This window comes from Schizophyllum commune (assembly GCF_000143185.2).
Source record: "Schizophyllum commune H4-8 unplaced genomic scaffold SCHCOscaffold_3, whole genome shotgun sequence".
Lineage (NCBI taxonomy): Eukaryota > Fungi > Basidiomycota > Agaricomycetes > Agaricales > Schizophyllaceae > Schizophyllum > Schizophyllum commune.
Window position 1 is genome coordinate 1,911,722 of NW_026089540.1, and position 19,735 is coordinate 1,931,456.

Consider the following 19,735-nt stretch of genomic DNA (forward strand, 5'->3'; position numbering starts at 1 on the left):
GATGGGGACGAGCCTTGCTGATCATCGACCTGCTGCTTCTATGCACTCCTTGTAATGGTTCGTTGAAGCAATGTGTGACCTTATGAATGATATTACAATGTTCTCGTCCGGGATGACAAGCATAATCAGATCGAGATGTCCATTACACCGTTCGCCGGTCGGTCATCGTGCGCACGATGCACCCCGTTCCAGCGGCCTCCGTCAACTGGGTTGGTGGTCAGCGCAGGACCTATGTACAGTGTGATACACGCACCTTCTCGTGCCAGCCAAGCAGAACGTTCCCGCTCGTGTCCCCCATACCCGCAGTCGACATCCCCTTGTATAGGTACTTCATCAGGGTATCCTGCGCGTCTTGCGGCAGCGCGCGTACGACGCCAGAGATCTCATTCGACCGCGTCGCATTCAGGATGGATAGGATAGTGTTGAGTGTGATCAGCTGTTGAGACCGTCGTTCAGTACAGTACGTCGTGTATAGCCCGAGGGATTACGCACCTTCGCCTCCTCCACATTCGGTCCATATGGCGCGTTCTCCAGCGCGATGGTAAGTGCGCCAGCAGCATCGTTCCTAGAAATCCGTCAGACAATCATCATCTCCCTCCTTCGCTCAATCTTACTTGGAGAGCGCGCTCCGGACGGCGACCTGGCGCTGCTTCGCCTCGTCAAGCACGGCGGCGGGATCGCGCGGATCAGCATCGTACAGCTCGGACTCCTGGATGATGTCCTCGTCGTACGCGTCAATGTCGATCTTCCGGAAGTTGTAGTCCATGGTGCTCGGGCGCGTAGATGGGGAAGGAGGCAAGGGCGTGACGCGTGGGAACCCGTATGTCGCGATGTTTGTGGCGCGCAGGACTTGCTTCTCCTCCTCCCTTCATCGGCGCCCTTCGCGTTAACCCTTAACACGCCCTTGTTATCGTCAATTCTGGAAGGACAATATGCTCTCTGTACCTAGACTGGCCTCGGGATCTCGCGAAACCCTCACATTCCAGGTACGCTTCAGCACTGAGCAGCTACTTATATTCCTCGGATAAATAGACGTGCTTGCAGGACTTCGAATCCATCGAAACATTACCATCCGAGGGCATCTATATCTCGGAACTTGTCCGGGGAACGAGCGCGTTAGTCAAGGGACGTTTCTTTGTTTTGAAGACGGTAAATATTGTGCTCAGCACGTCCCCTCGCGCTAACTGGCGTCGATAGGTCATCGACCCCAAGCACACAGGAGAGCGCGACAGCGAACAATGCATCCTGCAGCATCTGTCCCATCCTTCTGTTACCGCCTTTGTTGCCAGTCTGTCTTCCCGTGTTCACGTCGTGGAGCATTGTTCGTCAGGCTCGCTTCGCCAATTTCTCAAGGAGAGGGACCATGACCATATGGCAGAATGCGAAGTTGCATCTCTCCTCAAGGGCGTTGCCGATGCATTGGAATATCTGGCACAAGAGCTGATTGTCCACCGAGACGTTAACCCAGACAACATACACCTCACTTCGGCAGGACAGCCGGTACGCACACGCATTATCCCACAAGTGCATGGCTGATATGCCTTTCAATCGCACAGAAACTGTCGAACTTCTCATCCGCTACCCGTTTATCATCCGCCAAATCCACGGCCTCCGGTCCGTATGGCGCATTCGAGTACAGGTCGCCCGAGATGATCACCAGCGTCCCGTATGACTTCGCGACAGACGTGTGGTCATTCGGCTGTGTTGTATTCCTATGCGCCACGGGGTACCATCCTTTCATGGTGAGAGTAGCTGACTTCTTTGGCTTGCGAGTACAAATCGTGATTGTCATAGGCCCGCGTGCCACAAATGACCGCCGACAACATATATCGGGCATCGTATAGCATACCTCGAAAGGCTTCAGCGACCCTGAGAAACCTTCTTGACTATATCTTCCAGCCGGTAAGGTCGTCTCTATTCGCAGGGTATCACCGACAATATGACTTTTTTCAGACCGCCACCCGTATATCCTCCCGCGACCTCGCGTGGCACCCTTTCTTTACTGAATCAGTAGAACCCGCGCCTGGGGCAGGCGCACGACCTACAACTACTGGATTAGCCTCGACGATCCGCAAGCCCTCTGCCTTTCCTGTTCAACGTTCACAAATCACTCGCTCTGTCTTAGGCAACATCGGTAACACCGATCTTCGTCGACTGCTTTCCGATGAGGTCTCGGGCATTTCTCGCGCTCGACGGATCGTCTCCGAACCTGTTGGTGGCAAGACATCGACGCCCTCTCTTCGGTGGCCCTCTCAGCCTTTCCGACATCAGGCTCTGTCTCCTCCCTCTCGTCAACCTTCGCCTTCGCAACGTTTGCCAACGAGACCGACGACCCCTTCTCTCGACACCAGCATCTCGACTGCCCCGTCTTCACCTGAGTCCGACGAGTCTGCGGACCCTCTTGCTGTCAACCGACATCAGTGTCTACCTAGCGAACCGCTAGTCAATCCTCTAAAGCGTCTAGTGTCTGGCTCCTCCGAACCCAAGCGACTCCTCTTCGATCCTGTACCTCGCGTCGTCTCCGATCCAATGGTCCAGCAACGAACGGCATCTACTTCGATCTCAAAGCTAAGGGTCATCTCAGATGCGAATACTCAGCACCGGCTAGTGTCCGAAGACTTCGTCAGTAAACGACTGGTGTCCAACGACATTGTCAAGCAGCGTCTCATCTCTGACCTCGACGCGAAGCATCGCCTGTTCTCCGACGCGACCTCGAAACACAGAACTCTGTTCGTTTCCTCGACACCGTCAGACAAACTTACGCTCGCCGAAGTGGAGCCTGCCCAGCCTACGACTGCCTACGCTCCTCAAGCCCACTCTGCCACGCCTTCGCATCGTATCCAGTCCACCGTACCTTCCCGCCCTGCCCAACCGGTGCACTCACCCCTCCCCATCGGCACCGTCCGCCCCACGCTCTTCAGCACCCACCTCATGGCGCCGAAGTCCCACAAAGCGCTACATGGCCAGGTTACTGTGCTCCCGTCACGCTCGCTGTTGATCGACTTTCGGGAGGCCGAGAGGAGGAGAGGGGCGAAGGGGACAACGGTACTGGTGGTCGGTGGGGATGGTGAGAGGGTGAGTAGGTTGGCCTGTATCATGTACCAAGCTCACTAGCAGAACCATCAGATCAAAGTCTACAGCGCTCCCCATCTGAGCGCGCCCTGTTGCCTAACGGAGCCACTCGCCGAGTACGAACTCGAAGCGCTTCCTAGCTCCTACTGGAAGTCGTACAACGACGCGGCGGCGTTGGTGGAGAAGATCAAGCAGAGGACGCCGAGGGTGGGTTTCCTTTGTCATCTGACACTAACTTCACTCTTGATCCGCGTGTTCCTGTTTCTGACTGTTATTTTCCAGCTCGTCATGTATGAGGAAAATGTCAAGTGCACCCTCATGGCCAATGCTGCTCCCGGCGATATTGAGCTAGACTTCTACTCTGTGGACTCAGCGAGGAGCGCCTCTGATGACCCTGGCCGAAAGCCTACGACGACTATGCGCATCCGACTCTCGAGGAAGACACGTTCGCTGGAGCTCATTCGGGATGTCGGCTGCTCTTGGACTGGACTTGTCGCTGGCGCTGGCTCTGGTCCTGCTTCCGGTGAAGCCGCTCCTTTTGGCAGCGGTGCTGTTTCTGCTTCTGGCTCAGAATGGGTACGGAAAACCTACGTGTACTCAGGCGACGGATACGACGATGCAGATGCTCTGCGAGATGTGGGTAGTCATGGGATGGCTGCGCTGGCGAGATTCATGGAGGTCTGCGAGCGGGTGGAGGCGGATGATGACGTGGGGACAAATGCAGCGACCCCCTACCGCGCGCCTGAGGTCACTGCTCATCGCGCTTCGGAGGCTGCTGCTCACTGCGATACGGACGTCGCCGGGCGCTCGTCAACACAGGACCTGCTACCTTCGCTAGACGTGGCGCCGCCTGCTGCTCCGACTGCGCTCCCCAAGGACAAGCCTTTCCTCGGGAACGCTACGCCGAACTTGCCCAGTACTCGCAAGGACAGTCGCTTCCTTGGCCTTAATGTCAACCGACGACCTAGTAAACTATGGAGCGGGTCGTACTCTGCTGTGATCCAAGCAGCATCTGGTGCAGGTCAAGAACTAGCTGTGTATGCGGACGACTCGGACTCGCCTGAACAGGACTCGACCTTCCGAAGGGACTTCCGCTCCATTGGCGCGCTACCAGCTCTGAAGGCAGACGACGCGAGCCACGAGCTAGGCGATACAGGAGAACAGCAGGACGACGAGCAAGCTTTGGACGATGCAGACGCTCAACCTGCTGACGACGACTCTCGCATCCACGTCGGCGCCAGCTTCTTCCAAAGCCTTGACTGGACATCACTCGCCGTACCGGGCATCGCTACGCGCTTCTTGCCCAACGTCGGGTGGTGTATCCGGTACGGTTCGCGAGTCTCGCAGGGAGGGAGGTTCAGGATCATGTACTTGGACGGAGCGACGATGGACATCGACGTCGACGAGGAGTGGGTGGAGTTGCAGCAGGAGGGGGTTGTGGTAAGGTGAGTGGGCGATCTCGCTGTAAGCAGTGAATTGTGAGTTGGCTTGAGCTGAAATGTATCGATGTAGGGTGGGCATGCGCGACCCGCGGGCCAGACGGAAGCTGGGAGGTAGGATGAAGGCATTTGAGGAGTTTGTGTCGATGTTTGACGAGGATGAGGAGGACGAAGGGGAAGTGTAGTGGAGTACTTTTTGTGATACCCATCCATATGCGATACCCCCTGGCTTTCTAACGCCTTGCTTGCTCTCGGAGATGAACGCTGGGAACAAGTTACGTGAAATTCAGGGAGGGTCCGGCTTGTCCGGGACGCGCTCGCCTCGCATCAACGCGGTAGACGCGACGCGTCTTATTCACTCCTTACTTCCTACCTTGAGGGTCGCAAAGCCGTATGCTGGTAGCGGCATCGGTGAAGCGGACGCTGCTGCAGCCGAAGGGCTGGCTCTTCGGAGGCGCCGTCGCCGCCGGGCTGACGGCGGCAGCATGGCGGTCAGCAGGCGTGAAGGTCACGCCCTTCCGTCAGTTTAGGGCTTCCCCACTATCGACCATCTTCTCTGCTTCACTGAACCCGACGATGGCAAACCTCACACCGCCGCAGTCCCCGCCGCAATGGACGCACAGCGCGGAGGACATCATGCGTTTGACGAAGGAGGCCATCGAGGTCAATCGCGCGGAACAGGACAAGGTCGCGGCGCTGAAGGAGGCGGACTGTAACTTCAACTCAGTGCGTGTTCTTCAGTCGAGGAGGAGTGTTGGAGGCTGACAGTAGTGCTGTCCATAGGTGTTCCGCGCGCTAGCCGATGCGGAGACCAAGTTTGACGCGACCACGGAACCCCTCTGCTTCTACCAAAACGTCTCCCCCTCCAAGGAGCTTCGTGATGCGTCCAATGATGCTGAAGGTCTCTGCCGTGAATTTGGTGTCACCTCGTCTATGCGCTTGGACGTTTTCCAGGCGAAAGCGGCCGCGGAGAAGAACCTCAAATCGTCTGGCGAATACGACAAGCTCTCCCCAGAAGACAAGCGCCTCGTCGACAAGATGGTCCTCGATGGCAAGCGGGCTGGCCTGGCTTTACCCGAAGACAAACGCGACGCCCTCATGAGCCTCAAGAAGGAGCTATCGCAGACCTGCCTGCAGTTCAGCGTGCGGCTTCATCGCTTCGGGCGCCTAATTCACGCATTTGACATCCCCCGCAGAAAAACTTCAACGAGGAGAACGAGGTCATCTCGTTCACCGAAGAGGAACTCAAGGGCGTGCCGAAGGATGTCGTCTCTGGGTACAAGAAGCGCACCGAGGGCGACAAGACGGTCTACGACGTGACATACAAGACCCCGGATATCTTCCCTGTGTTCAAGTTCGCGGAGAACCCGACGACCCGGCAACGCGCGCAAGAAGGACACGAGTCTCGGCTGGCTGTCAATGTCCCGCTGCTCGACAAGGCGCTCGAGCTGCGTCGGAAGATCGCTGATATCCTTGGGTACCCTACTTGGGCGGACTACATAACTGAGCAGAAGATGATCAAGAACGCGCGCGGTGTTGTCGATGTGCGTATGGAGCTCTCATCTGGCTTCTCTCAAACCTAAACCGCGTCTTTAGTTCCTTGGTGACCTCGAGCAGAAGCTGCGTCCCGTCGGTCTGAAGGATCGCGAGACGCTCTTGGCCATGAAGCAGAAGGAGCACCAGGAAAAGGGCCTGCCCTTCGACGGCGAGTTTTACATCTGGGACTACCGGTCAGTATCCTGTTCTCATTGCCAAACCAGTTGCTGACTGGCACCTAGGTACTACGACCGCAAGTACATCGAGGAGACCCTCGATCTTGACGACATGCTTGTCAAGGAGTACTTCCCCGTCTCCGTCGTCGTACCCACCATCCTCGAGATCTACCAGAACCTCCTCAACGTCCAGTTCGTCGAGATAAAGAACGACAAGACGTGGCATCCAGGTCAGTTACCCTCTCTTCCGTTCTTCTTCCTATCCCCATTGTCCCCTGTCGCTTTCAATGTTATGTCTTACCTCCACCCCAGAGGTCCAGCAATTCTCCGTCTGGGAGAAGGACTCCAAGGACGAGTCCGGCTTCGTTGGCTACTGCTACCTCGACCTCTTCCCGCGCGAGTCAAAGTACTCGCACGCGGCGGTCTGGCCATTGCTCAGCGGCTACGAGAAGGCGGACGGCTCGAGGAGCTACCCCCTCGCGGCGATGGTGGCGAACTTGGCGAAGCCGACGCCGGACAAGCCTGCGCTTATGCGTCATGATGGTGAGTGCGCTTGGTAGTGCTGGTGTCCAGCGTGGTGGGGTGGGAGAGGAATGCTGACGGGCGATAACCTCGCAGATGTTGTCACGTTCTTCCACGAGATGGGCCACGTCTTCCACGGACTGTTATCGCGCACGAAGTATGCACGGTTCCATGGGACCAGCGTCGCACGCGATTTCGTAGAAGCGCCGTCGCAGATGTTGGAGAACTGGTGCTGGGAGCCGCGCGTTTTGGAGAAGATGTCGAGCCACTACGAGACAAAGAAGCCTTTGTCGGCGGAGCTCATTGAGAAGATCATCAAGAGGTCAGTAAATCGCTCATCCTAACTCTGAGCGGAGGCTAACGACGTTGCTTGCAGTCGCTACGTCAACATCGGCCTCTTCGACCTCCGCCAGCTGTTCTTCGCCAACTTCGACATCAAGGTGCACATGGCTAAGGGTGCGTACTCTCCTTTCCTGTCCCCGATCTACTCGTCTCTGACGTCTTGCGCGTACGACCAGAGTCGCAAGACCACACTGCGCTCTGGAACAACCTTCGCGAGCAGATCTCGCTCGTGAAGTCCGGCAAGCCGTGCCCTGGCCAGGGCACCTTCGGCCACATCACGGGTGGCTACGATGCTGGCTACTACGGCTACATGTACTCCTTGGTGTATGCGGCGGATATGTATGGTGAGTGGCAGGCGAAGATGAATGTTTGCATGGTTATCCTGACACGCCTATTTCTTCCAGCAACGGTCTTCAAGGCTGACCCTCTGGACCCGGCACGCGGGAAGAAGTACCGCGACTGCATCCTCAGACCAGGAGGCAGCAGGGAGGAGATGGACTCGTTGAAGGTATGGCTCTCACGAAGGTTTGGCGTGGGCAGATGCTAACTCGCAACGCAGGAATTCCTGGGCCGCCCACCGAACAGCGATGCCTTCTTGAAGGAGCTGTTCGGGGATGCTGCGCAGTCTAGTCTATAGCGGCGAAGTCGAGGGTACCGACGAGTAGCCAAATCAATGTTTACTAGTAGCACGGTGTGTAGGAGCCATAATCGAAAGCAACACTGACACCTCTCAATCCTTTTATGTGGCGCGAACAAGAAAAGCAACGGCCATGAAACATCCAATCGACGGACTGGGTCACCGATATGTTGATCATAGGTCTACCTCACGCCTCCTTCAGGGCGGGACGAACCACGCAATTCCGACCGGAAGCTGCTCTTCAGCCTCGGGCTGTGCAGCTATCGCGCTGGACCGACGCAAACCGACAAACTGTGAACGTGCGCGAAAGCAATATTGAATGGACACTCCCGTTATGGACCCGGGCACACATCGCATCCCCGAGGGCGCGGTGGCGGCATGCATACGCGGCGCGCGGCACAGGCGCGTCAGGCGCGTCCGCATCAATCTCACTTTAATCTGCCGATCCCAACGATCTGCCAACCGCAGAACCGCTTCATCGACGATTGACCAGGCTTGTAGAGAATTGGGTGAGTGCGCTGCTGAGCATGTGCCTCGCGACGCCAGGTACTGCTTCATGTCGGCTTCCTGTGTCTCCGAGAGTTGAACTTTGGATCTCAGGTGGTACGTCGTTCTTTGGGATACAAGCCTGACCCTCTGTCTGTGCACGAGTTGTGGCCTTCTACAAACAGCTCCTGGGCTTCCATAAGGAATCATGGGATATGCTTCAGGATCAGTAGAGATGGGTTGAGGCAAAGAAGGGCCTTCCTCACGAAAGGTGGGAACGAGGCCAGCGAATTCAACCCGTGGTATGCTTACAGACCATTCCCGAACGACGCGGTCAATCCCCCGACAACTAGCACGGCCATTGTCCCCCGCGGAGGCCACACGGTGCCGCCGCCTCTCTTCAGTCCGTCTGTCTCCAGTAATCAGCATGACCGGGTCGAAAGTGGGTACCACTGTCCTCGAGATCAGTATAAAGGGGTGCTTCAGTCGAGATTTATCTCCATCCCAAACTCATACCCTCTAAGCTTCGTACCCTTCCACTACATACGCACTCTCACTTCCCTCTCTTACCCAGTACCCTCACCTCGTCTGATCATGAAGCTCTCTCTCTTCGTTCCCGCCCTCACTGCCGCCGCGGTTCTCGCTGCGCCGTCCGCCCTCCAGGCGCGCGACAACGACGACGACTGCTATGTCGCCACCCATGGGTTCTCGTACCCGGACAAGGAGCAGTACCAGCGCAATCTCATGGACGCCTGCCTGGCGGACGACGCCGCGGTCACCGGCAGCAACCTCTGGGGCAACAAGGCCTGTGTTGCGGCTGCCATGAGCTTCAAGAACATCTGGGTGAGTATCTTCCATGGCTGGTATTCAAGAAGTTCGTGAGGCTAACTTGCAACAAAGCCTGAAACCGTCCGTGGCCTCGCGGCGTGCAAGAACTCGGACGAGATCGCGCTCGACCAGCAGCCCAGCCTGGACTACAACGTACGTTCAGTGGATGCAGGCAGACGGCCGCGGTAGTCCGCTAACACGCGCACAGATCTACGCCAGCATCGTCGGCGACTGCGCCTGGGCGGAGGGCGGCTGCCCCGTCACGCAGCAGAACTTCATCGACTTCATCTACAGCACCCTCAGCGAGATCGGCTCGGGTGACTTCCCCAGGTACGCCTCATTTATCTTTCAGTCATATTTGTTCCGGTGCTGACGATCCTATAGCAGCGTCGACACCCTCCTCTCGAACGGCTGGCAGCCTATCCTCAAGTGGGCCAACACCGAGGACAGCCTGCCCTACGGCAACTTCAACGACTTCTTGCACTACTCGTAAAGGTACTACTTAGTCGAGGGAGTCGCGGCGTCGCTGCCCTAGGTCAACAATGTGACCGTACCTCCGAGTCCCTTTCAAGGACTTTCGCGAACTTTGTTATTTCTGATGGTTATATAGCGGGTGTAATCGCGATTTGCAGTTAGTCTACAGGTCCAGTTACTGTATACTATTCTGCGCACATGTTAACATATTGTGGCTGCATACGCTCACGAGTTGCTCTTGAGTGAAAAAGTAGCCTCGCTGAGCCACATCAGGCAGGAGTTGAACCGGCGTGACCGTCACGCTCATCTCGCAAGTCACTGATTACCACGTGAGAATTGTCTTGACTCCAACCATGGAGAGCATCGACTTGCGGTTTCTGTCGCTCGGCGCTCGCGATAGTATTTTCAGATCCTCCTCTTCAAGCGGCAGACCTGTTTGTTTCCGTTGCGTCCTTCCACCTAATCGCCACCCTCTATCAGGTCGTGCAGATGTTGATATATAGTGCAGCTTCCCGATGACGAGACACATCCCGTGGCCTGAGCTTCTTCAAAGGACGTACAAAAGGTCGTGAGACATCCCTGACTTCCTCCGTGGACTGCGGCCAATCCTTGTTTGTCTCCTATCCATCCTCCACCGTCGCGCAAGCTATGTCAACCAGGTGTGCAGCAATCGTTCACTTTTTAACCTGTGTGGCTATACGTCGCAAGTAACCAAGCTAACGCTCAATGGGTCCTTGGCTATAGGGTTTTTGGCAAAACGCACCCCAACGGCCAACGTCGCGTGCCTATATCGGATGTTCGCAGCCTCTATCCAGAGCTCGATATTCCACTATCCTGCTATCACAAAGTTGGGATACTCGATGTCTCGTCGGGGACCCCTGTTCCAGCAGGGAGCATCGACCCTACCAATCTCGTTACACCCGGGCAAGTAAAGGTGGCGAATGGTATGTACCAAGTACGAGCTCCGCGCACCCTGGGCGGGAAGGCTGAGTCGCGTCGTCAGAAAACAAAGCCAGATTGAGGAACAAGGCCAAGGCCAAGTCGTCGAAGCCTCGTGGGGAATTTCCGAGACGCTCCAACGCGTATCGGGGAGGATCGCGCTCGTACGGCATCGACGAATCCATGCGGAACCTGCTGGATGACATAAGTTCGGGATTTGGATGCACTGCGCCTGGTATGGCGTATAAGCACTGGGACGACTAGTGCTTGCGCGTCTGAACAATGGCCTTCAGGAGCACATGTGATTCGATTAACTCCGCCGCGGAACCAAATTCCACGTGTCAAGGCACATTTGGTTCCGCTCGTGGACGTCGAGGGTTGGTCCTGGCCACCATGCCACTGCAGCACTGCCCGCAGCTAGCCCCGGCGCCTTCTTTCAGGTTCTTTCATTGATACACAATCTAAGCCGGCGTTTGTGTCGCCTCGTGTTCTAGTCAAAGACGAGGTCCCGTGACCAGCTCGTGTCGTTTATTGATCGGACCGGCGGGGTACAAAAGGCCAGGGTCTTCGCTTGATCCCCCATTTCCCTTCTTCCCTTCTGCCCCCATCACCTCCCCCGAGCTGTGAGCGCGTCGCAGGACGCGACTGCACCTTGCTTCTTTTCTTCTCTCTTCCTCTTTGCGCTCTACTGTACACGAGTGGCTTGCGATCGTCGCGGTGGCCACTGCGCCCGGCATCGTCCCTCGCATCGTTTGCTCATTAACGTTCCCGCTCCTCCACCATCTTGTCTCTTACTATACTCTACCTACATGCCACCTACCTCCGATCCTCAAGCTCGCCTCAAGACCGCTCCCGAAAGCGTTCTCTTTCACGTCCGCCACTTTGTGGCGGATAGGCGCCGCGCACTCCCTGACCCGCAAGGCCCATTTCCGAGTGTACATGCGACGAGAAGTGGCTCTCAAGGTGTGTGGCAAGGTTTATACGCTCATGCATCTGCTCATTTCGACTGTAGCTCGTCGACGCCACTCGCCCTCCGATGCGCTCTTTGTTATTAGGTGCGTATTCACTCCCTTCCCCATCGTTCTTCACATTGACAGTCACTCGGGATATACCCTCTGGTCTACGTCTGCGCTCTAACGGCTACGCTTCTCTGTCGTGGACATCACTCACTGCGCACGCCACTCGTCGATTCGCTACTCGATCATCCGACCTCAAGCGTGTCAACACCGATCGCACCGCATTCAGTATCGTCAAGGGTCTTTTGCGCTGTTTGATCCTTTGGCCTTCTCCGCTCTCAAGCCGTGGACAACAACCAACACCCCTTTCCCACATTGTGGGAAAGGTCTGTCCGCCCGACATCTTTTGGCTTTCCGATACTCTAGACGCGCTCTCGACATCAGGACACGCTTTCGATAACTCGACGTCAAGACAAACAACGGACGAGTCCTACACCTTGCTTCGCTTCTACTCCGTACGATTCCGTCTCGAACCCTACGCGACTCTACTCCGCTGGTTCTCAAGGAGCAAGACTCTACGTGCGTGCCTCAAGCGACTTGTGTGCCTCAAGATCCCTTGGGATAGGTGCGCTGCTGGCGGGCAGCGCGCCGGCGCCAGACCTCATCGTGGTCCAAGGGTGAACCTCACCCACTTTGCGGGTGGGGGCCAACTGGCGCTCGAGAGCGGGAGTGAGCGTGAGGTATGTCTTCTTTCCCTATTCGTGTTCATCGTGGCTGATTGTCTTTCGCAGAGTGATGCGTGAGTGAGTGAGTGAGCGATTAAGTGAGGCATGGCCGACCGCAACAGTCGGTTCATGGCGACTGCGCGCTGGTTTCAGCCTTCTCGGTCTCTCCGTTAGTCTTCTCATGCTAAGGTTGAGATCGCGACGCGTAGCACTTGTGCGATGTCCTCAAAGATTCCCGCGCCGTCCTTACCGACGCCTTTATTGGTTGAGTTGAACGTGCGTATCATTCCCCTTTCTCTTCTGGACCCATGCTCATCAAGTTTCAGCGTCGCGCCTCCACCGACCTCAACGTATTCTTCGCGTTATAAGCTACGCGAGCTCCTCGCCCACTTCGTTGTCGACCGACGATGCTCATCGTCTTTGAGTTTCCTCGTCTCTTTTTGCTTACATGACGACCACTTTTCTCCTTCATTAGGTCTCCCTAACGGGGAGACCGGGCCTTAAGGGCCTTCCCTTGGAATAGGCCGCGCTTGCGAGCGCGACCGGCGCCAGGCCTCAACGTGGCCCAAGGGTGAACCGCCCCGGAAGGGGTGGGCCAACTGGCGTTTTTCTCGCAGGAGTGAGCATGAGGTATGTCTATTCACTTGTTCGTATCTTCCCGTAGCTGATCGTCTTTTGCAGAGTGATGCGTGATTGCGTGCGTGAGTGAGCTGAGCTTGCATGGCCGACCGCAACAGTCGCTGCATGGCAATTGGGAGCTACGCTCTTCTCAGTCTGCTCGTTTGACGATGGTGCTGAGGTTCTGAGAGCGCACATGGCCCCGCATTGAGTTCTGGTGCGCCGGCTCGTGAACGCCTTTTTCACGCGCTCGCCGGCAAAATGGCATCTCGCTGTGCTATCAGTACGCGCCTGAGATCTTTAGCTCCTACATTCCGAGGGCTCCGTCGCCTGAGCTAAACGTATGTGTCATTCTCATCCTAACTCACCGAACCGATACTGACCAGCTTCTCCAGCGTCGCCCTCTCGCCGACATTACCATGCTCGCCGTGTGTGCTTCTTGAGTCATCGACGACGCTTGCCAGTGCCTGCTAAGGTCGCGCTCTCGCCACTCTTCTCTCGTTGCCGCCCTTTCTGCGTCTCAGTCGCGCGCTCGTAATGCTCGACCGCCCATTCATCTTCGCGTCCGAATTAACCTCTGCTTCATTCGGACCGCTCCTCTTTCCCCGCCATCTCTCTTCTTTACTAGGTCTCCCTGACGGGGAGACCGGGCCCAAAGGGCCTTCCCTTGGAATAGGCCGCGCTCAAAAGCGCGGTCGGCGCCAGGCCTCAACGCGGCCCAAGGGTGAACCTCACCTGCTTTGCGGGCGAGGGCCAACTGGCGTGCCCGATGCTGGGGAGTCTTCGTCGGGCGAAAAGCAAGGAGCAGAAATACCTCAAGACTGGGTCGCAAGACATCAATGTCCTTAAGACGACCGGCCGCGGAGTGAGAGCAAACGAAAGACCGCGACGCGCGGGCCTCAAGATTCTCTTGGAGTAGGTGTACTTTGTGCGCCGGCACCAGACCTCATCGCGGTCCGAGGGTGTTCTTCTCGACTTCGGAAGGGCCAACTGGCGTGCTTTCATTTTCTGTTGACTTATGGTTTCCTGACGACGCGTGCAATGGATGCAAACAAAATACGCTTCTGAGCGGCTGGTAGCCCATCCTCAAGGGCCTCGACGACTTAGCGTGCCAAGATCAAGGACTTCCTGCAATAATAGGAATGGAGCTTCCATAACAGGACCGGCAGGCCGCGCTCGTGGCCCAAAATGTAACCCGATGTCTTTCTGAAGGCCTTTGTGGACTTCGGTACAGCATTTTTCGCAAGGTGTACTCAAATGGCAGACATTCCAGCGTACTTATATGCCGTATACCACTCATAGACCTTCAAGCGCCAATTGGAGACTCTCATGGATGCACGAAAGCGCCCAGTACGACCACGATACGGATTCGCCTCAGATCACGACCGTGACGAACCGTGACCATCACGCTCACATCTCGGAGTCACCGTGCATCATTTGGAAATTCATTCTGACTCCTGCCGTCAACTTCAAGATTCGAGAATGTCGATTGGCACCCTCCTACAGACTTCGCGAACGCTCGGGCTCTCTCTGCTTTCATCTTGCCTTTGACTTGACGACCTCCTGAACTGACACTAGTATGGCTACGTCCGCAAGCAACCAAATACTAGTAACCTGTTGGCGCAAGGTAGTCACGGTGTTGGCTTCTCTTATGCATATCCGCCCTCCCGAGCGGAATGACCTACACTTCGCCGGCATATGACGAGATGTACTCGGCGATTTGAGCCTCTTGGAAGAGCATACAAAAGGTTGGGGCCCGCGCATTGGTCCTCCTCGCCTCCCTCGTCGCCGTGCCGCACCACGTCTCCTCGTCCATGTCGAGATACAGGTATGCCAGCGCTGAAAACTTTCTCTGGCTCGTAAACTGATATGGCTTCAGACACACTGAGGCTGCTCACCAGCAAGAGCACCTGATCTTTGGTCCTGTGCATCCCAACGGCGAACGGTACATCCGCATATTGGAGATTTCTCTTCATTATGGAGGCCTGATCATTCCGGAGTCCTGCTTCCGAAAGGTAGCAGGCGTCCCGGAGGAAATCTGCCGCTTTACCAACGTTACGCCCGCGCAAATAAGGGCGGCAATTCAGAGCGGTCTGGACGAAGTAGAGGAGCTGCGCGCGAAGCAAACTGGGCAGGCGCCTTCAGAAACGGCGGCCAATATGTCGGAAACTTCCACCACCCAGCCGACGACGCCCGACTTCTTCTCCAGCTACGATGCCACCGACTGCTTACCAGAGGCCAGTGGCGAATCCGCTAGGTTGCGTCCAATAGACAAAATGTCTGGCGCATGGGCTGCATACGGCGAGGCGATGATCATGCACCACAGGGAAGGCCTCGAAAGGCGGAACGTGTTGGAGGCAGCCTACTCGAGGGTCGAGTTCGCTCCTCCAGAGATAGTGCGTAGGCAGCGGGACGTCTAGCGTGGTATGTGATGCTTTGTAGGTCGTAGCATTCGATAACCGACGTTATGAGCAGCGTCGCGATTCCGGACCGCGAATCGAGGTACTTGCTGCCTCTACTTAGAGCATGAGGACTACGGCCGTCCTTCAGAATATCCCTCATGCAATATCTGCCGTTAAACCTGAACATGGTTCCTCTCATGTGCAAGGTCTTGCGGACCTCATTCGCGACACTGCTCTTCGAGCGTGTTCACGCGCTCGGTGAGTGCTGTGTCCTTGTTGAAGCACGGGGATGTGAGTATGCCCTCGTTGCGGAGCGCGACGCGCTTTGGAATATTCGAGGCGTGGCGGACGAGGGATCCAGTAAACTCGCCAGATCGACCGAGCTTACATTAAGGTCACAAGAAGCTATTCGTCCCACAAGTTTGTTTGCTGTAGCTGACGCTGCATTATCGCCGCAAGCAAAGATCATGCTCATGTGGCACGCGCTGTCATTGAGGCGATGTGAAGCAACCAAACACCACTTCATCGGCGGCTCGCGACTAGCACGGCCTTCTGCTGCATGCAAAAAAACTCAGTCAACTATTGAACTCAGAGGCGACTGCTGGTTGCCCGCATTCAGAGCGAAAGCCAGCCTCCCAGCATAATTGAGTAGCAGATTCGGACCGAGCGCGCCAGACAACGTCTATTGAGAAGAGAACTCACGTTTGGATAACTCCGTGACGGAACCAAATTACACGTGGACCTGCGTATTTGGTCCCGCTTGGGACGTCGAGGGTTGGCTTCAAGCCTTCAGCCACCATGCCACAGCATTCCACACAGCAATCACTCGGCGCAGCTGGGCTTCTCGTCTTCTGTCATGCTCTCTCAATGAAATGCGATTTAGCTTTGTGTTTGTGTCGCCTCGTGTCGGTACAAAGGCGAGTCCCGTGACGGGCGCGTGTTGATGATGATCGAGCCGAGAGGCTATATAAGGACCGGGACCTTCGCTTGATCCCCACATCCTCTTTTCCCTTCTGCCCCCATCCCCTTCCCCGAGTGGCGGGTGCGTCGTAAGGCGTGGCTGCTTGCCCGACTTATTGCATCTCTTCCTCATTTGGCTCTACTATACACGAGGTGCTAGTGATCGTCGTGGTGGCCACGGCTGCTCGTCGTCCTTCGCTCGTCGCTGTGCTTCGTGCCCCTCACGTCATCCCTCGTCACGTCGACCACTGCATTCTACGTACAAGCCACCTACTTACGATCCTCAAGGCGCTGCTCACCGCCGGTTTCTCTCACATCCGCCACTTTGTGGCGGATTGGCGCCCCATTCCCCGACCTTTCAAGACCGTCGCCTATGGGTATTAGGATGAGCACTACGGTTCTCGAGGTGCGTGGCAATGCTCTTGATGTCGCTCACACGCTCACTCTCGTTGCAGCTCGTCAACGCCACTACCACCCCCGAGGTCAAGCGCGTCAAGACCGATCGCACCCTCTGCTTTCCCCAACGCCCATCAGTATCAAGATCATCAGACTTTATCGACCTGCAACTACTTTTTTCGACGCTCTAAAGCTCCCCTTTGGTGCCTTCGAGACCTACCTCGCCCGGGTCACTTTCCTACCTTGTGGGGAAGGCCCAATGATTCGCCGCCTTCTGGCGCTCCTCGTCAAGACACTCCTTCGCGACGTCAAAACTCGCTTCCGGAATTTATTTGGCCTGACGCTCCGCACAATTCTAACCCTCCGATGCCCTCAACGCTTCAACAGCAAGTCCCGCAACCCGCCCGCTGGTCCGTTGGAGCAAGAGCAAGGAGCAAGAGTCAACGCGCGTGCCTCAAGGATGTGTGCCTCGAGACCCCTTGGAATAGGTGCACGGCCGGCGGGCAGTGCACCGGCGCCAGACCTCAACGTGGTCCAAGGGTGAACCTCTCGACTCTATCGAGAGGGCCGACTGGCGTTCTCGCTCGCAGGAGTGAGCCTGAGGTGCGTATGCATTTCTTTTGTCTTCTTCGCTGCAACTGACCGCCTTCCGCAGAGTGATGTGTGATTGAGTGAGCTTGAGGCATGGCCGACCGTCACAGTCGGCTCAGCATGGCGGACGCGTGTTGCGTCGTCTTTTTTGGGCTCTTCGTGAGACATCTGACAGTGAGCTTGGGAGCGCGACGCTCGCCGCTGTAAGAGCCTAAGTTATCTCGCGCCATCCTCGCCGACGTCTCCATCGCCTAAGCTAAATGTGCGTGCCATTTCCATTTGCCTTCCGGACCCATGCTCATCAATTCATAGAGTCGTGCTTCCGCCGACCTCAACGTACTCGCGACCTCATCAGCTGTGATGTAGACCATGAGTTGTCGCTCTGACATACTCGTCGTCCGCTAAGGTCGCTCTCTCGACGTCCCGCTCTCGTTTTCTGATCACCTCGCCGCCCCGCGTTTGTCGTATTTGAGTCTCGTCCTCTCCTTCGGTTCTCATCCTCTAGCACACCACATCCACCTTTCGCCTCCGATAAGTCTCCCTAACGGGGAGGTCGGGCCTTGAGGGCCTTCCCTTGGAATAGGTCGCGCTTTGAGTGCGACCGGCGCCAGGCCTCAACGCGGCCCGAGGGTGAACCTCACCTGCCTTGCGGGTGAGGGCCAACTGGCGTTCCGTTTGGCTTTTCCTCGTCAAGACCGTCACGATCTTCAAATTTCCAAGAACGACAAGATTGGGCGAGTTGGTCATCAAGACGAGCATCCGGAGAAGGCAGGACGCGCGGTTGGACGATGCAAGAAATCGTCTACCGACTGCAATAAGAGCATGGCTCAAGATGCAATATCGGGATCAACGACGAGCATGACTGAAATTATCACGGCAAACAAGACCCATCACCGCTTGCAAGACGGGAGGCCCGATGCTCTCATGACACAAGCCTTGACGAGGCAACACAGCTATCTTGAATTTCCGGGCTTCAGAAGCTCAACTGATGTGCCTTTCCGACTTTCTCTCCCTCCAAGTCGTGCTTCCAAGGATTTCAGGGCGTCAAGGTTTCTGCCCTGGACAACGTAACCGGGGCTTCTGCTCACTTCAGCAAGTACAGGAAAGAAACAAAACGACGCTACGTGTGAGTAAATCTTGACAGAGAACCCTGCTGCGCACTCGACTGCCCGGTCATGACCCAACACTTCAACCGTGACCGTCACAACGGAATCACAACGGAATCGTAACTTCTCGCACGTGCGAAATCGAAGCCTGGCTTTTGCTGTCTCCCGAAATTCAGACTTTCGACGCTGCTATTTCTGCTCGCTCGCTCTCAAAAAGCGTCAATCTCCACATGTCTCGTCACACGTCATGCCTATCGACTGTCGTTGCTGGACCGGCCAGTCACAAGTAACGACTCGGATCCCCTGTGCGCGGCCTCCGCCCAATCGTCGCTATCGACCCGTGGCTGCAGTCGCGCAGCCCCATGTCTCCATTCGTGCTGATTCTGGCTTCTCTTATGTGTACTGCTTTTGTCCATCCTAGTACGGCATATGACGAGGTTCATCTCACGAATGGAACTCCTTCCGACCTAGGCGGTCTGTGGACCGACCTTGCGTCTCACACCCAGCTGCGCGCTTGTGCATCGTCGAACGTTGAACATCTTATCTGAACATTGAGGGATGTCGACAAGGTATGTGCTTTGATTTGCAGACGACCAAGAATCTGACGCCGTATAGACGGACCGCTGATGCGCCGAGAGGCGTCAATAGAGGCCGCGTCGGCAGGGGCGGCGTCAAGAGGGGACGCGTCAGGGGAGGCGCTGGTCAAGGAGCTATCGGTGGGACTGGCGCCACCGGAGAAGAAGCTAGCGGAGCAGGCGCCGGACGAGGAGCAAGCGTTAGAGGTAGAGGCGCCGGCAGGGGTCGTGGTGCTGGCAAAAGAGCCGCCAACAAGATCGGAGGTAATCAGCAGAAACCAACGACAAAGGAGGTCCATCCCAACGGTCAGCGCCTCATCAAGATCGTGGATATCGCGCTCGTGTACCACACCTCGGTCGACATCCCCACCATCCCCATTTTCAAGCGGACTGGCCTGAAGAGCGCGAGCCCCGCGACCTTGATCACCCCCGGACAGCTCAAGGCGGCTCGCAAGCGTCTGCAGGAGGACGTGGGGAAGCGCGAGGCTGAAGCTGGTCCTTCGAAGAAGCCTGAAGTCCCCACAGACCCCTCAGACCCCTCGGATTCTTCTGACGACTCGGATGACCCGGGTCACTGGGACTCGGACGATGGATTCCAGGCTCGGGATTGGGGATATGACTACTCAGATGACGATGACGGTCTCCGTGATCTCGTGGAACAGATTGGGTCGGGGTTCGGTTGCACTGCGCCGGGAATGGCGTACAAGCACTGGGATGATTAGGATGCATTGTGTGTCCGACTTCCTTTTTGCCGCTTAGCGGCTTCGCTGACTGCCCGTCTAGTATATAGTTTCTTCTACTCCTCGAATTACCTACCGTCTACTATGCCTGGCCGTCGTCTTGCACGGCGATACGTACTTGTTCTGTCCGCAAACACCATTGTTTCGTATATGCCTCCTTACCCGAACACTCGCCGCCTAGGGCATGCAAAGAATGATATTGAATTTCTACGGGT

General features: G+C 56.4%; 10 protein-coding genes across 10 annotated transcripts; 9 read left to right on the forward strand and 1 right to left on the reverse strand.

Annotated features, from left to right (window-relative positions):
* Nucleotides 1–24: 24 nt before the first annotated feature.
* SCHCODRAFT_02194776 (ARP2/3 complex 16 kDa subunit (p16-Arc)) lies at nucleotides 25–821 on the reverse strand. Its single transcript, XM_003034398.2, has 4 exons — nucleotides 615–821; nucleotides 493–565; nucleotides 254–436; nucleotides 25–205 (listed from the first exon to the last, which is right to left on the reverse strand). The coding sequence occupies exons 1-4, from the start codon at nucleotides 764–766 to the stop codon at nucleotides 143–145; spliced, it is 471 nt and encodes a 156-aa protein (XP_003034444.1). The 5' UTR covers nucleotides 767–821; the 3' UTR covers nucleotides 25–142.
* Nucleotides 822–932: 111 nt separating this feature from the next.
* Nucleotides 933–4,751, forward strand: SCHCODRAFT_02569377 (uncharacterized protein; the record flags this gene model as incomplete). The annotated part of the gene is made up of 9 exons (XM_050343822.1): nucleotides 933–986; nucleotides 1,045–1,149; nucleotides 1,198–1,500; nucleotides 1,557–1,742; nucleotides 1,795–1,902; nucleotides 1,954–3,075; nucleotides 3,127–3,279; nucleotides 3,355–4,517; nucleotides 4,585–4,751. The coding sequence occupies 9 exons, from the start codon at nucleotides 933–935 to the stop codon at nucleotides 4,694–4,696; spliced, it is 3,306 nt and encodes a 1,101-aa protein (XP_050201687.1). The 3' UTR covers nucleotides 4,697–4,751.
* Nucleotides 4,752–4,823: 72 nt separating this feature from the next.
* SCHCODRAFT_02615329 (zincin) lies at nucleotides 4,824–7,821 on the forward strand. Its single transcript, XM_003033812.2, has 11 exons — nucleotides 4,824–5,237; nucleotides 5,295–5,654; nucleotides 5,708–6,055; nucleotides 6,108–6,241; nucleotides 6,290–6,453; nucleotides 6,536–6,766; nucleotides 6,842–7,067; nucleotides 7,122–7,201; nucleotides 7,264–7,431; nucleotides 7,492–7,595; nucleotides 7,647–7,821. The coding sequence occupies exons 1-11, from the start codon at nucleotides 4,905–4,907 to the stop codon at nucleotides 7,722–7,724; spliced, it is 2,226 nt and encodes a 741-aa protein (XP_003033858.2). The 5' UTR covers nucleotides 4,824–4,904; the 3' UTR covers nucleotides 7,725–7,821.
* Nucleotides 7,822–8,608: 787 nt separating this feature from the next.
* SCHCODRAFT_02615335 (uncharacterized protein) lies at nucleotides 8,609–9,729 on the forward strand. Its single transcript, XM_003033813.2, has 5 exons — nucleotides 8,609–8,652; nucleotides 8,785–9,053; nucleotides 9,111–9,191; nucleotides 9,247–9,368; nucleotides 9,423–9,729. The coding sequence occupies exons 2-5, from the start codon at nucleotides 8,805–8,807 to the stop codon at nucleotides 9,529–9,531; spliced, it is 561 nt and encodes a 186-aa protein (XP_003033859.1). The 5' UTR covers nucleotides 8,609–8,652; nucleotides 8,785–8,804; the 3' UTR covers nucleotides 9,532–9,729.
* Nucleotides 9,730–9,976: 247 nt separating this feature from the next.
* On the forward strand, nucleotides 9,977–10,950 carry SCHCODRAFT_02615338 (uncharacterized protein). Its single transcript, XM_050344702.1, has 3 exons — nucleotides 9,977–10,171; nucleotides 10,257–10,456; nucleotides 10,516–10,950. The coding sequence occupies exons 1-3, from the start codon at nucleotides 10,161–10,163 to the stop codon at nucleotides 10,713–10,715; spliced, it is 411 nt and encodes a 136-aa protein (XP_050201688.1). The 5' UTR covers nucleotides 9,977–10,160; the 3' UTR covers nucleotides 10,716–10,950.
* Nucleotides 10,951–11,260: 310 nt separating this feature from the next.
* SCHCODRAFT_02492844 (uncharacterized protein) lies at nucleotides 11,261–12,210 on the forward strand (the record flags this gene model as incomplete). The annotated part of the gene is made up of 4 exons (XM_050342974.1): nucleotides 11,261–11,323; nucleotides 11,373–11,414; nucleotides 11,464–11,506; nucleotides 11,549–12,210. 4 exons carry the CDS (start codon nucleotides 11,261–11,263, stop codon nucleotides 12,208–12,210), a joined length of 810 nt encoding a protein of 269 aa, XP_050201689.1.
* Nucleotides 12,211–13,287: 1,077 nt separating this feature from the next.
* SCHCODRAFT_02490991 (uncharacterized protein) lies at nucleotides 13,288–13,599 on the forward strand (the record flags this gene model as incomplete). Its single annotated transcript, XM_050342941.1, has 1 exon — nucleotides 13,288–13,599. One exon carries the CDS (start codon nucleotides 13,288–13,290, stop codon nucleotides 13,597–13,599), a length of 312 nt encoding a protein of 103 aa, XP_050201690.1.
* Nucleotides 13,600–14,564: 965 nt separating this feature from the next.
* On the forward strand, nucleotides 14,565–15,587 carry SCHCODRAFT_02597616 (uncharacterized protein; the record flags this gene model as incomplete). The annotated part of the gene is made up of 5 exons (XM_003033815.1): nucleotides 14,565–14,578; nucleotides 14,630–15,146; nucleotides 15,200–15,252; nucleotides 15,301–15,410; nucleotides 15,574–15,587. 5 exons carry the CDS (start codon nucleotides 14,565–14,567, stop codon nucleotides 15,585–15,587), a joined length of 708 nt encoding a protein of 235 aa, XP_003033861.1.
* An 898-nt stretch (nucleotides 15,588–16,485) lies between these two features.
* SCHCODRAFT_01093012 (uncharacterized protein) lies at nucleotides 16,486–17,052 on the forward strand (the record flags this gene model as incomplete). Its single annotated transcript, XM_003033816.2, has 1 exon — nucleotides 16,486–17,052. One exon carries the CDS (start codon nucleotides 16,486–16,488, stop codon nucleotides 17,050–17,052), a length of 567 nt encoding a protein of 188 aa, XP_003033862.1.
* A 1,579-nt stretch (nucleotides 17,053–18,631) lies between these two features.
* On the forward strand, nucleotides 18,632–19,733 carry SCHCODRAFT_02615345 (uncharacterized protein). Its single transcript, XM_003033817.3, has 2 exons — nucleotides 18,632–18,774; nucleotides 18,821–19,733. Exons 1-2 carry the CDS (start codon nucleotides 18,764–18,766, stop codon nucleotides 19,500–19,502), a joined length of 693 nt encoding a protein of 230 aa, XP_003033863.1. The 5' UTR covers nucleotides 18,632–18,763; the 3' UTR covers nucleotides 19,503–19,733.
* Nucleotides 19,734–19,735: the final 2 nt, after the last annotated feature.